General features: G+C 33.6%; 1 protein-coding gene across 7 annotated transcripts in view; it reads right to left on the reverse strand.

Moving 5' to 3' along the window:
- Positions 1-232: 232 nt before the first annotated feature.
- The window catches only part of RNF170 (ring finger protein 170), a 55,411-nt gene continuing 39,784 nt past the window's right edge, over positions 233-15,859 (reverse strand). For all 7 annotated transcript variants that reach the window (XM_031950790.1, XM_031950792.1, XM_031950789.1 and 4 more), the window contains 3 exons: positions 11,755-11,828; positions 4,274-4,384; positions 233-2,835 (listed from right to left, as the gene is read on the reverse strand). In XM_031950790.1, coding sequence (XP_031806650.1) covers positions 2,566-2,835; positions 4,274-4,384; positions 11,755-11,828 — 455 coding nt within the window. In that variant the 3' untranslated portion in view covers positions 233-2,565. The remainder of the gene's footprint in view (positions 2,836-4,273; positions 4,385-11,754; positions 11,829-15,859) is intronic.

Consider the following 15,859-nt stretch of genomic DNA (forward strand, 5'->3'; position numbering starts at 1 on the left):
AAAATCTAAAAAGCTATAAATGTAGAACCAATTAGTAAGGGATAACACCCATTTTTCTTTTTCAATTTTTTTTTTTTTTTTTTGCAAATTTTAAGTGGAATGAGATAACACACATTAGTAATAAATGAAGCAGGAACAATAATTACACTGAATACCACTTCATGGTACCATTCAATGTCTATCTTAAATTTTTTTGAGTACATACATTGCAGAAGTAATAGCAAAACAAACATTTGAGATATGCTGCTTTTATTTGAAAGAGCGAATTACTTTGCACATGTAAATTCAAAGCTTAAACTCAAGTATTATTTCTCCATAACAACACTGTGAGGTAGATATCCACATAGTAATAAGTGATTTAAGTCACTTTTGTTTTCTTATTGTAGTAATGAAGCCAGAAATTGTGGTGGTTGTGATATCTGATCAATGAGCAGAGTTTGGGCAACTGCCTGGACTATCTTGCTCCCCAGATAATTGATTTATTTATTATGTACTCCGGGGGGGGGGGGGGCACGCTATGTTATGTTATGGGGGGGGGGGGCAGACACTTTGATTTGTGTGATTTTTATCCTGAATCATAGGAGTTAAGACTGATTTTAAACAGTGATTAAAAAGTGAAGTACTTAACTTTGTTGAGATTAATTAAATACATTAAATTAAAAATCTCTTCAGTCATTGCCAGAATTGAATGCAATGAACATAAGGTCCATGAATTTTTAAAATGTCTTTAACTTGATGTAGTTTCAAATATCACAATACTTAAAATGCTACAAATTGTGATAAAAATACCTTTATCCAGAATATTAAAATAAAATATTTATCCAGAATATTAAAATAAAATACTAAAATAAAACCAATATCAGAATTATAATAATGGATAGTGTAGGTAGAGCATACATACTGAAAATTTATTTCTTTCACAGGATAATTAAATTTTGTACCCTAAGTCAAATTTATTCTTGACTTGAAGGACTCCAGAATCCCTCAGTTTATTTAATGTTAAGGGTAGCAAAAATTCTTATGGCTGATGTTCTTCCCTTTTCTGATGAGTCACTGTAAAAAATTAAGGTTTTATAAGCAATAGTGAGAAAAGTACCTGGTCCATTGAAACTCATACCTAAATTATCCCATAGAAATATCCCATAGAAATGAATACTATATTAAAACACTTCCAGAGATCTGTTTCGTCTTTTGCCCAAAATATTTCCCAAGTAAACATAAGTACAGCATCTCACTTTTCATATCTATTTTGTTCTGCTCTGGAAAGCAACAATTATTGTCCTCCAGAACAGAAAAAGCTGAAATTAAGGCCATCACTGTTGACATTTTAGAGTCAGTACCAAGTTAATGTCTGTATCTGAATTAATTACAATGGACATTAAAATGAGAAATAGGATTTTTTTGATTATTTCCCTCTTGATGCCAAGGACAATATTACATACAGTATAAGGTAAATAAATTCATCAATAAGGCTTATAGTTTTCATTGTCTGTCACTATCATACATTAGGATCTACCTGTCATTTCTTACCGTTTTGGGGACAAAGCTAAAGAAGTATGCCAGGTTAAGTCAATTGAGGAATTTTTAGATTACATGTCAAAAGAAATATTTTTCTCACTTTGTCATGCCACCAATGCATAATACATTCCAAGCTTGAACTGAACTAATCAGCAGGTTCTTTTCTGGTAATGTTTAATTAGTATTGTTTATGATTCAGTTATTAAGTTTTGTAGTCAGTTCATTAGAGTTGGCTTTATTCCTATAAGATTGACCCATGATTTAGCCATTTCATTCAGCTTCCTGGATTCAGTTTTCCCTTTTCAAATTACTGTTATTTGATTACCCTTTGGAAAGATCAAGCTATTAATTTAATTACAATTATTGATATTAAATGTTTTGATTGAGAAGAAATGTATATGTTTTGACATAAAGATTTAGTGATCACTTACTATTTGTAAGGCATTATACTAGGCTATGAAATTTGGAATTTATTAAAAATTGTCTTATGTTAAGCCAATGTATAAACTAATTAAGTTCTGTGCAGTGTTAAAGTTTTTTTTTAACCTTTAGCTGATAAAAGTAATTATGCTGAAATGGAAAAGCAAAATAATGTTGCAAATGCACAAAACATAGTAAATGCTAAAAGATACTGACTTTTAAAATTTTATGTATCACTTTACTATAACAAGAAAATTATCCATTATAATATTTATATTTCATATAGGAAGGTAGTAGATAAATTGCATATTTAATAATATCTTTATCCACAACCAAATTGTTTAGTTTTGAGGGATAGGTAAAATCAAGATAAAAAAGTATTCCTGTTCATTCAACAACCTCCACATAGACTTTTTTAAGAAGATATTTTATATAGCTAATTATTGAACAAATAGACATTGCTTAGTTATAAATCTAGCTTCAGTATTACAACCTCCAATACACTGATACAGTTCCAGTTAGCCAAATTTCCTAAGGTGTTTTTGAACCTGCAAAATGATATTCAAGTGTTTTGTTATGATTCCCTTGAATGGTTTTCCACATATGCTCAAGCAACATTCATTTATTTCATCTGTTTAGCCTTTGTGTTAGTACTTCCCGGTACATGATGGAGATGTAAATAAGCAATAAAAAGATGACAAAGAAATCATCTAGAAATCCTAGAATTCCAAACAAGGCTTCAGGAACAAAATCCAAGGGTGATATCAGATAGAAAAAAGCTCCCAGTAAACAAAGTAATATCCTGATGCGGAACATCCAGAAAAGGCCCCCGACTGAAAACATTTCCCTGAATGCATGTCTCAGTAAAGTGGGCAGATCCATAATTCTTTCCAAAATCTGGCAAGAGGGAAAAACAAACATATTATATTGGTTTTCAATATATTACACAATATGAATTTATCAAGATTCAGAATACTACTGCCACCATATCTATAAAACTATAATTTACCAATATTTATTTAATTACTGGTTTCTTTTTAAATAGGGGTACAATTAGTACCACATACATGTTGTAATATGAATATATCATATACACACAGACTATACATTAATACACCAAGGCTCTATAGTTTCATTAGGCATGGAACTCCTTCCATCAATACATATTGCATTTAGTTTTTACTAAATCTACTAAATCATATAAGTGTACTGCCTAAGGTTAAGAAATGTTTATTCCATGGCCACATAACTACTAAAAGGTAAGAGCAAAATTTGAGCCTGGGTTTTCCTGAGCCTACTACTCAGCCACAATGCCTCTCTCTCTGTCTCTCACTAATACAACATTTGAAACAAACTAAAGGGTCACCACACTTTGAAGATGACTTGAAATCAGATGTCAAGTTGCCTATGAGTTGAGGTAAGCAAAATAAAACAATGCATTCATTACACGGCATTTTTGAGATGTAGCCACTAAAAACCACTTTGGCAACTCTGAAAAGCAGTATCTATTTGAGCAGGACCTGTCCAGTCATTTGATTATTGTCTGAAATGAAAGATTTTTTAAAGATAGTTGGAAACATGAGTCACCAGGTTATGATGATTATCATCAAAAAAGATAAAAAGCAATCTTGCCTTGTAAAATTAATTTGAAGTAAAATTTATGAATTTTATTTTTTTACAAGTAAAATGCAAAATCTTTAGATGGCATGAGCAGTGTAGATGAGGCAAAGTTATCTATAGTAATATTTTACTGAATATTATTATAGTAAATATTGCTTATTTAGATAACTTAAAATATTTTCTGTCTAGACAATAAACAAATATACATAATTGTAGAGTTATAGATTTAAACTTTATTAGTGCTTACAATATGTTAATTATAAGTCTCGTTACATGTTGCTGTCATTAAATTTTCCTAAGATTTTTGCCAATCCACAAAATACATTAAAAGTATTCCTTTATGCCAAAGTATCTACTTTGCCTCATCTACACTGCTCAATGTTCTGCCCTAATTTATGTGGTCCTTTTTGACATAGCTAACTTATGCTTCCATCACCAACCCCCCATTCTCTTGATCCCATGTCCTCCCATCTTCTTGACCTTGCTTCATCAGTTGTCCTCTCCCAGGCATCTTCAACTTTTCCTTTTCCTTTCTGTCAGCTTAGTTATTCCCTATTTTTAAAAAAATTAACCTGTCTAGTCCTTCAATCTATCATACTTTCATCTGCCAAAATCCTAGAGAGCAGTCAATACTTATTAGTCAAAGAACATGTATTAAAATTTTTTGTTTGCAAGATCAAAGTGATCACTGTTTTGTCATCTTGATGTTACTTACTGATCTGGGTTGTCCTGAGAATCTTCGATTATAGTCATTAATATCTTGATGCAATTCTGAGACATCCTGAGTCTGATTATCTTCACTAAATACTGGTAAGAGTAAGGTAACCTGTATAATACAGAAAAGAAGTAATTTTTATTACTCCTGGAACTCTTCAGGGATATAAGTGATAAATTACTGCATTTTTCAATAATATTATTGGTTTCCATCAGTGCATTGCATGTTGTCTTTATTCATCAGGACAAGAAATGCTTATTTCTTTTAATGAAAGCAAAACTGGAAAAAAAAAACCCACCCAATTAATGTGTATAATAAAATAGAGTGTACCTATTTACAACTATTTAAATACCTACACTATAACCATTGAATATACCTACTCTCTAGTTATAATTTTCTTTTTTGTTACCATGAGGAACTAATATAAATATTTTTTGGCCTAAGAATACTAGGTGATACAGGAATGATAAGAAAACATTACAATACAAAATGGCACAAAATTATGATTTTTTTTTGGGGGGGGGGTAAACAAATGAAGGTAATATCCCTATTATCTAGTGTTTTTTATTCTATTAAGACCTGCAAGTCACTAATACTTAAGACATTGATCAGTCTTTATTTGTAGCACAAAGTTACCTTGCCTCACTATTGAAATTTTCATACATAATGCCATTAATTTTTGATCTTTCATGAGGGGAAAGAGAGAGAACTGCTCAAAATAATCTGTCCCATTGGGCATCAACAAATATATTCTAGTAAAAACAAGTTATGATGGTTCCAAGGACAACATGCAAAATAGGAGTTGATATTTCCTGTCAAGTCATGAAGGAAAAGAGAGAGTCCTTTGCAGGCCTTTCAAGGAGAGCTGTTGACTATCTTATATCAACTAAGTAGGCCAAAAGGCTGCAACACAATATCCTGTTGTCATTTTTCGCCATGTCTGAAAGTCAAGAAAGCAGGAGAGAGTGAAAAGGAAATATGTCAATATAATTTGAGAGAAAGAAGGCAGCTAGGATAAAGATAGAAAAACAACAAACTTACTATATGAGAAATCAAGTTCCTTTGAAATAACTGACTGAAGGAAGCAAGTTTCTAGTCAATTGTACAGCATTTTTGTTTTTGTCTATTCTATGATAATGTTTAAAGAACTGACAAAATAAGGCACTTAACTGGCATCAAGAGGTGCCATAAATTAAATGTATAGTTTAGTCTACCACCTTGATAGAAAATGGCAGCCAACACTGCTATATGGGATTCTTATGTAAATTTAAAACAATTCAATAAAATTTGTCCTTGTTAGACAATCAGTGATCATACTGAGTGGCGTCTATAGTTTACACTTTTTGTTTTTAATCATTTAAGAGAGTTACAAGTTGCAGCTTTTATATAAGCATTCATAATTATAATAATTCATAATATAATAATTCACAACATATAAGTATTCATAATTTTTATAAGGTTAAAAGCTTCTGTTTGAACTTGGCTTCTTTTTATTTCATGTCTTTCATATCTTTTTCAGGAATTAAATTATTTTTTAATACGATTTAACTATTATCTGAGATATATGGGGTGGAAGACAAGACCTGTGATGAAAGGCCTTGCCAGGCCCTTTTCAGAACTACTCATGTACCTTTGATCCACCTGATTCACCCAACTCTCACCTGTGGGTCCAAGAAGCTATAGCATGCACAGTGACCATATCACACTGTCTTGGGCTAACCCAGGTTGGGGATAACTGACAGCCTCAAATCTTTCAGTGAATTAGGGGGTTGTCTACCCCAAGTGTATGAAGACTTTCCCCAGCAAAATGGATAGATGAGAACAATTTGGTCCAGTGGTCATGAAGGTGACTAAAACAGATCCTGTGGAGCACATAGAGCTTAGTCAGAAGTCCAAGATGCCAGGGTCATCCATTGCATCCCAGACCACCACCAATCATCTTGATTTTTGTCTTCCTACTAGACTTTGATATATCTAATTACATTTACACATTCAAGTCAAGACATCATATGTGATATCAGTTGTCTTTTCAGAAACACAGGAAAACAACAACCACAATAACAACTATATTAAGTCTAGTCTGTGAAAAATCAACTCAACAGTACAAAATGACTGAAATGTAGCTAGACAACACATTATATGAAAAATACCTGGTTTCTAGACTGCAAATTCAGTAAGACATAGCAACCAAAACAGCTAACCTGGACTTAAACTATACATAAATAGAAATATATACAACAGTGGAAATGAAACATAGCTCATCTGCACTAAGGTCAAAATACATTTGGAGTACTCAGTTTTGGAAGCCAGATTTTCTAAAAAAAAAATACACTGACAAGGTGGAAAATAGCCAGAGGAAGGCAACTAGAAAAATAAAGACCTTTTAGACCATGCCACCTAAGGAACAGATAAAGGAAATGAGAATTTTTACCTTGAAGAAGAGAAGACATAGGGACCATGAAGGCTGTCTTCTGAAATATTCAAAAGGCCATCATGTAAGAGAGGAATTAAACATTTTTGCTGGGTTCCCAAGGGTAGAATGTTAGGACTAATATACATAAGCTATAGAAGATTTAGGCTTAATATAAGGTTTTCTTGTAATTAAATCTGTTTGAAAAGTGAATATGCTGTCTTTTGAAGCAATGATCTCCCCATATGTAGATTTCAAGCAGAACTTAGATGGCTCCAGTAGGGACAGCAGAGATTTTTTTATCAGAATCCACCTACAAAAAATCTTCACTTTAGGTACCACCTCTGCACTATTTTCAGTAGGGTACCAAACCTCATCCCAAATCTCATGTCATTCAAATAGGCTTGTCTACCTTAAGGGAATACTTGGCTTGAAATGAAAAGATAAAAATATTACCTCTATTTTTTTTTTCTTTTAATTTTTTTTTTTATTATAGCTTTTTATTTACAGGACATATGCATGGGTAATTTTTTGGCATTGACCCTTGCAAAATATTCTGTTCCAACTTTTCCCTTCCTCCCCATTCTCTCCCCTAGATGGCAGGTAAACCAATACATGTTAAATATATTAAATGCAATATATGTATACATACTTATACAGTCATCTTGCTGCACAAGAAAAATTGGATTTTAGAAATAAGGCAAAAATAACCTGAGAAGGAAAACAAAAATGCAAGCAGATAATAACAGAAGGAGTAGAAATGCTATGTTGTGGTCCACATTCATTTCCCATAGTTCTTTCACTGGTTTATTACCTCTATTTTCTACTGCTTTCCACGGTATAATTGATTTTATGCTGTATTGATTTTTACAACTGCATCTGCCTAAGGCTACCTTTCCATGCCCTTGAGTTGAGCTGAAGAATTCTGCTTTCCCTTTTAGTTTAAAGGTATAATAATAATAGCTATTATTATTATTATTATTTTCTATTCAACTTCTTCCTGGGAGGGAAGAGCTTCATTTACAAAAGAGGTCTGAAACACAAAAATGAACAAGAGTCCTTGAAATCGTGAGGGATTTGGACCCCAGGATCCAAATTAGAGAGAAAGATGAGCTGAAAGTCTTCAAGGTTTCAAACTTGAATTCTTTGTATTTCTTACTCCCTCTGCAGCTATCCTGGGACTGAGGTTTCTGATAAGCAGCATGTTCACCTACTATGTTACTAAAGTCCTTTTCCATTTGGGCCTGCTGTTCCCATATATGTTCTTCATTTTTTAAGGACATAGCCATGGGATCCAGTTCCAACTTCTTTGGGGCTAAAGCTGTTTCCACCCCTTGCACTTCAGGGGCTGGGCCCTTCTGGCTCATATTTTATGACATGTCTATAATGATAAGTAGAATCCATCATGGCACCTCCCACAGTATCTGTTTTCTTCTCAGAAAGCATAATAAACAGTTGAGGTGTCTCACTACCATCCATAGCCCCTTCACTTTTTTTTTTTTTTTTTAAGTTCAGTCATGTTCAGGCGTCTCCAACCCAGCTAGGACTGACAAAAAAGCCCACTGGGTGATGAGACCACTGCATGCAGGGATGACACCTGTTTTATCAGGTTTATTTTCATTATTCCTCCTCCTTCTGATTCCTCATCAGAAGTCTCCAGCTCTCCACAAGATGTCTGATCACTCTCTTTCTCCTCTTTCTGGAATTCTGTTATGTTGATTCCAAACACATCTCCATAGAGCAGTTTCCCATCCCATTCACAGGAATTTTGCTCCAACCTCCAGCATGGCAACTGAAGAAGCAGCTCTCAGGAATGGGAGAATTCAGTTCATAGATCTTAGGGTAGGAAAGAGTAGATCCCATTTTACTGATAGCAATCAACCACAAGAGAAATTTGGGGGGCATTTGATCCAACTGGCATCCCCAATGAAATCTACAACTCGTTAAATAAATCTCTTGGCTTCTTCTTCTACTGAGTCTCAGACTTTCCCTTCATATTAAAGGTCCCTGTGAATTGTCAGCTTTGGCATAATTTGCCACTTAAAGAAGGTACCTTGTAGTTTCTGGCAGTCAATGTCAATTGTTGGAAACAAAATTCTGAGTCCCCAAAAGGATGCAATAAATGAAAACCTCAGGATGAGCGAAGCAGTTTAATATGCTCCTATACAAGCAGGTGGAAGCTCCATATGAGTTAGTCTTACTCCTCTCTTCAGAGTTCTGGTTGTCTGAAGCTCTTCTGGGGTCTTCCTCATCCATCCCTTATATGTTGCTCCTAGACATGTTCCCCTCTTCCTGGTCATACATCTCATGGTCAAAAATGGTGACTATCTCCAACCTCAGAGTATATCAGATAATACACAATGATTCTATTAATAAAGTACATTGAAGAAAAGCCTTCTACTAGTCATTAGCCCCTTTTAAACCAGTTTCAAACCTGGCCCCTTTTTTCAGAAACTTTTGTGATTAGGCTAGTTTCTTCTTCTGAAGGCTCCAGAAAGTGGTGCTTGTTATCTGATCCCATTTTGAAACTTGCAACATCTTGTGAAAACCTAACTTTGAGTATTTCTCACTTCAGTATTCCCCATCTTGGGTTGAACCTTTTCTCATATTTACAATTCACAGTCTTTTATTCTTCCTTCTCCTAGAGAACTTCACGCATCTTCTGAATTCCCATTTGACAAACGTGGCAAAAGGTGGTTTTTTAATCTCCAGTTAATTGCAGGTAATTGTGCTTAAAGTACCAATGATATAATACTGGCACTGAGTTCCTCATCGACTTCAGGTGCACCAAAAACTTGGGGTCCTAGGCTGTCACATTATGCATCTCTACCACTTCTGATTGGGCCACCAGTTGTTTCAGTTCAGCTACTATAAAAAAAGGTTCCTCCCCTGCAATTTCTTCTTGGAGTGTTTGGGAACCATAGGTTTCTTTGGCTGGTTGTCATTGTCACTGTCTTTGTGTTCTTCCTCAAAGCCGTTTTTGGGGGCTGCAGAATTTTCTAACTTTTCTAGCTTGTCTGCTTTCAAATTAATTATCCAATGTGGCTCAACATGCTACCAAAAACTGTTAGCTTTTAAAATAATATATCACATCCTTGGTTCATTAATATGAATGCTTTACATTTAACATCTACAATCCTGCCATCTAGGGGAGGGGGTGGGGGGGGTAAGAGGTGAAAAATTGGAACAAGAGGTTTGGCAATTGTTAACACTGTAAAGTTACCCATGCATATAACCTGTAAATAAAAGGCTATTAAATAAATAAATAAAAAATATGAATGCTTTACAATTTATAAAACATTTTCATTATATTACCTCGTTAGGTATCTAAAAAAGTAATCCTTAGTCTCACTGAACTCTAATGCTAGAATTTATCTCTTCCTTCCAATTCTGGTGGCCCCAGAACCAATTTATAGTGCTGCTTCTTTGTGTTAATTTGTTTTGCATGTCATTCTTAAATATTTCATTACCACTTTGTCAAATTTCTAAAAAGATCATTAACAAGATCAAATGAGATAACATATATAAAGAATAAATTGTAAATGTAAGCCTTGTAAATATAAGGTGGTGGTGGTGCTACTACTGCTACTGCAAGGTATAAATATTTAGCACCTAGTAAATATCCCCTCAAGATATACTTTGGTAGCTATTCGGATTATATATCTTATGCTCACTCTTTTATGGACTAACATGACATTTCTCCACACTATAGTAAAACATCTTAGATAATCCACTAGACCAAATGTCTAGTCACATAAAATAATTAGACATAACATGGCTGATTCATAAGAACAAAATAATTAATAAATGTCACCATTCCAAATATTCATAATTTCTAAAGCTACATGAAAACTCAAAATATGGTGATGTAGTTTAGAAGACCAAAATCATGTAAGAACAGTACAAGGTACACAGTATCTGTTGGAGTGGTACTGATTATTTCTCAACAAGCCTACAAAAGATGAGTTCTCATGTTAACACTTTTGTTCAATTACAAAAAGCAGTTATCTTCTTGTGTACTAGTCAATAAAACATCTGAATCTTATAAAAAAAAAAAAAGAATGAGGTAATAATTATGATGCAATAACCCTCACTCTAACCTGTAATGGGCTGAGGCTTGAATTGATGCACTGAGGTCCCAAGCACGTGAGGCTAAATAGTAATTGGACTATACTCTATTAATATACATGCTTGGATAAAGAATGGCCCCCGCCCACTCTCTGTGCAAGTCCTGATGTGTTGTATAGGAAATGTATAGATTTTGGTGGGTGGAGGCAGAGAGACGGGAAGAGAGGCTGGGAGAGATTGAGCCTGGGTTCTATGCTTGTAACTGCTGGTCTTGTGGCTGCTGATCTAGCTAGCTTCTTGACTCAGCTGCACATATTGCTATTGCCCATTCTTTTCCACCTCCGATCTTTCTTCACTGAGAATAAAGATTGACAATTTTCCCCTAACCTGAATTCCTGACTCCGGCTGATTTTAAAATACACACTAAACCCTTTTCAAACTTTCCTTCCTCCTAGTTAAGATTTAATTATCCAGGCTGACATTTCAATCATGACAGTCTTCCCAAGTTGCAGATATTTAGTGACCCATTTTCCTCACTCATGTTTTCTTTACACAAACAAATACTAATTTACAACAACAGGTACAGGCAAATTTCAGTTTATTTTGGGTAGGGCATCATGTTTATGAAATAGAACATTTTTCTGTTTATCTGTCCTTTGTTGAGCTATTCAGACCCTCACATCATAAAAAAATTTTTTTATATCAGATAGTTTGTAGTAAGTATACAAATAAAGGAATTTTTCTTAAGCCTGATTAGAAACTTCTTTTTTGATAATGCAGCAATGATTTCTAACTTCTTTAGTTAGCTGACTCCAAGGATAATAAAAAGTTTCATTGAGATTATATATTTGATTTTGATTCTGGAATAAGAAGGCAAAATAAAAGCTTTAGATAAATTTAGTTCTGCTAGCAATACAAAAAATAACTGGTTAATTTGGATACCAAAAATCAGAACATTTACAAATTAAAGTAACATTAAAAAGATTTCATGGATTCAACATACCGTTTGTCTGCAGATTGGACAACTAATGGCCCCAAGCCATGAACCATATCGCCAGTATGCAATAATGCAGGTACCTAATAAAAGAAAACATGAATGACAGGTAGTTTAAAGTTCATTATTTAATGAGACAATATCAACTTTGATACATCTTTATATGATCAACTGAATTGTAACTAGAAATATTTGTGCCCTAGACAAATTCAGGTGAAGTAGTAGAATGAGGGGAGGAGGATTGAGGGAAATGGAGCCACAGAAAGTGATCTGTCCCATATGAGTGCAGTCATGGTAGGAGGATGCAACTTGACCCACAAGTCATCTAGGAAGAATGTAGCCATAGAGCAGAGTGGCCCCATAGTAATGGGTAAGACAATGGAATCAGTCACTCACTGTATGGGACAGTCCTAATTGCCGACCACTTGGAGGAAGAATTCTCTTTAGATGTCAGTATCCTTGAGAAAAGAACTGTGGGATATCAGATACTATCCTAGTTCAATTTTTGATAACCAGTTTACTATATAAATATGTACTTTATTATAGACCAACAATTTAGCAATTAACTTAAAAGTTATTCTAAACATGGATAATCAAATGAATATATAAATTAAGCAATAATTAACATTTAAATTTTTTTCATTTAAATTACAAATTAGATTATATATAGGTTATAGATGCCTTAAAATTCTTACTGGTTCCAGGAAAGCATGACAATCAAGTAAAATAACAATGGCAGGGGAGAAATTAGTTCTCTTAAGCAATTAGCCAAATGATATTATAGCAGATTTTTGCAAAATTATAATTAGTTTCATTCAGTTTTATTCAATATTATTATAAAATAACAGTTGTTGGAGCAATTTTATAAGACTGAATATTTTGTGTGAATTAATTCAAATGTTTTACACTTAAATAGAAAGTATTATATAACATGGAGGAAATATGGAAGAAAAATGAATCTAATTATCCTCTCTATGCTAATGATTCTCAAATCTACCTATTCTGCCCCCAACTTTCTGCTGATCTCCAATTTCACATTTCCAACTGTCTTTCAGAAATCTAAAATTGGATGTTGAGTAGATAATCTTAAACTAAATATGTCTAAATTGGAACCCATTATCATCCCCCTGAAACCCTGCCCTCTTCCTCTCCCACACACTTTCCCTATTTCTTTAGAGGGCTATACCATCCTCCCAGCCCTGCCCCCACATTCACAACCTAGAAGTTATAATGGACTCTTCACTATCTGTCAACTCTTTCATCCCCCAATTCAATCTATTGTCAAGGCTGTTGATTTAAGAAATGTTGCAACATCTCTTAAATGCTCCCCTCTAACTCTCACACTGTCACCATTCAAGTATAGGTCTTCATCATCTCATGCCTGGACTAATATGATAGACTATTGTGACAGCTTGCTACTGGGGCTGCAATGTATCCTACATCCAGTCACTAAAGTGATTTTTCTAAAGGGCAGGTCCCATTATGTCACCTTTCTACAATAAACTCTAATGGCTTTCTACTGCCTTCAGGATCAACTACAAAATTTTCTATTTGGTATTCATAATCTAGCCCCCTATTACCTTTTCAGTCTTAAATTTTTCTCCCTAACACTCTACTCCATTAGTTGTGCCACAAACAAGACACTCTATCTCTTTGCTCTGGTATTTTCTCTGGCTGACCACCATTACCTGGAATGTTCTTTCTTCTCAGTTCCAACTACTGATCCTTCCGGCTTCAACTCTCAAATAAAATACTATCCCTTCTACAGGAAGCTTTCCCTCATTTTTCTTTATTCTAATCCTTTCTCTTAATTATTTCCTATTCAACCTGTATATACTTTTATTTGCTTTTTGTCTCCTCTGTTAGACTGTAAATAATAATAGTAATAAATTATGGAATACATGTACAAACAGGGAGAAAATAGAGGTTGGTAAGAATGAGACTACATTACTTTATTTGAATCACTTTTATGTCTGTTACATTAAACAGTGAAAGTTGATTTTATGTACAATCTTTTGTTTCTATATATTTTAAAGGTTTATGTTTAAAGATTATTGAATTTATAATTTAAAACACTTTAAAAGAATGCTATAAGCACAGTTTTTCAGACCAAAGAAACAATTCCTATTGCTTTGAAACCAAAAAAAAAGTATAGTCAGTTAACAAACTACAGTATTTATTGAGTATACCCTATATCCTTGATACTGAGGGAGTGAAGCGAATGCTGAGAGAGAGGCTGTATACAAAGGAATATAAAAGTGAGTCCTGCAATTAATTTAACATCTGAATTAGCACCTGAAATGTATGTTCATCTCTGCCTCTTACAACCCCTTGTTTCCATCAAAACTACTCAAGGGACAACCATGTATGTGAAATCTTTCCTCATTCCATTTAAGTGCTAGTGGATTTACCCCATTTGCCTTATATTTATTTTGCAAATTGCAAATACACAATTCGTATATTTATATACATGTTGTTTATTCCAATAGAATGTAAGCCCCTGATGGCATGGACAGTTTCATTTTTGTTTTTTCTCAATGTTTAATTTAGCAAGGTACCCTATGCATTAGTAGATACTTCATGAATACTTACATTCTGATAAACTTAAGTGAATCTCTATATTTTTTCTGCTACAATCTTCTCTAATCTATGGTACAATAAAAAGAATGCTAAAGTTGGAGTCAGGAGACCTGTGTTTGAACCCTAGTTCTACCATTTACTCTCTATGTGACACTGGACCAACTCATTTAGTTTTCTGAGATTGGCTTATTATCTATAAAATAAAGGAGCTGGAAGAGATGACCTCGAAGATTTCTTCTGACTGTAAGTCCACGATTTTATGATCCCTTTTTGAGTAAGAAGTTTGTTCCACACAAGGCTATGCAAGGGTCAATGTTGAAAAATTACCCATGTATATATTTTGAAAATAAAAAAGCTTTAATAAAAAAATATGATGTGCATGATGCTCTTGGAAAAACTGGAAAGACTGATATGAACTGATGCAAAGTAAAATGTACTATGTATAAAGTAACATCAATATTATAAAATGATCAGCTTTGAATGACTTAGCTATTCTCAGCAATACAAGGAACTAAGATGACTAGGACATGAAAAATGCTATCTGTCCCCAGAGACAAAATGGAAGGTGCCTGAATACAGATTAAATTTCAACTTTTTCTTTTCTTTTTTTTCTCTTTTCTTTCTTTTTTTCTGGTGGGTGGGGGTCTATGTTTTCTTTTACAACATGATTTATGTAAATGTTTTGCATATCTACCATGTATAAGCTATATCAAATTGCTTTCCTTCTCAATGATGTTGGGGGGGGGGGGAGGGTGTTTGGATAGAAGGAGAAAATTTGGTATTTTAATTTTTAAAAATGAATGTTAAAAATGTTTTTATTTGTAACTGGGAGATAAAAAAAATACTAAATAATGGAGAATAAAGAAAAAATAATCAGAGGAGAAAAAAAAGAATTTTGTTCCAACCCTAGTTGTGAAAAATATTTTCTAACATACTTTTACTATTTTTTATAATGTGGTCTTTTTGATCTTGTGGTCTTGTATCTCTTTGAAATTTATTGTGGTATCAGTATACAATGTTTAGTCTGACCCACTTTCTGAAGAAATGCATTGCAATTTTCTCAGGAGTTGCTGTTAAAGAGAATCCTTTCTTCTAATATTTATGTTCCTGGGTTTACCGAATGCTGGGCTGCCTTAGAATCCCACTGTTGTTGGTTCTTGCTTAGATTCTTGATCTGTAATACCAGATTACTTTTCTATTTTTAAGCCAGTGCCAAGTTATTTTACTGATTCCTTCTTTATAATACAGGTTGAAATTTGAAAAAGCTAGTCTCCATTCCTCCATCATTCCCTTGCCTTATTACTCCTTGAACCCAACATTTTTCTTTTAATTTAGGAAATTTCTATTGCTCCAAATGAACTTATTATTTTATTTAGTTCAGTTCTATCTTGTAACTTCTTGGTAATAGGCTTACTATAGCACTAAAATTTTCAAATTGATTTAGTTCCTTTCATTATTTTTATCAGGTGCAATGACTGTACTTACATAATGACATTCAGTTGGAAGGAGTCACAGATAAGATTCAGAGGTGAAA

The sequence above is a fragment of the Sarcophilus harrisii genome, chromosome 2 (genome assembly GCF_902635505.1).
Source record: "Sarcophilus harrisii chromosome 2, mSarHar1.11, whole genome shotgun sequence".
In the NCBI taxonomy this organism is placed as follows: domain Eukaryota; kingdom Metazoa; phylum Chordata; class Mammalia; order Dasyuromorphia; family Dasyuridae; genus Sarcophilus; species Sarcophilus harrisii.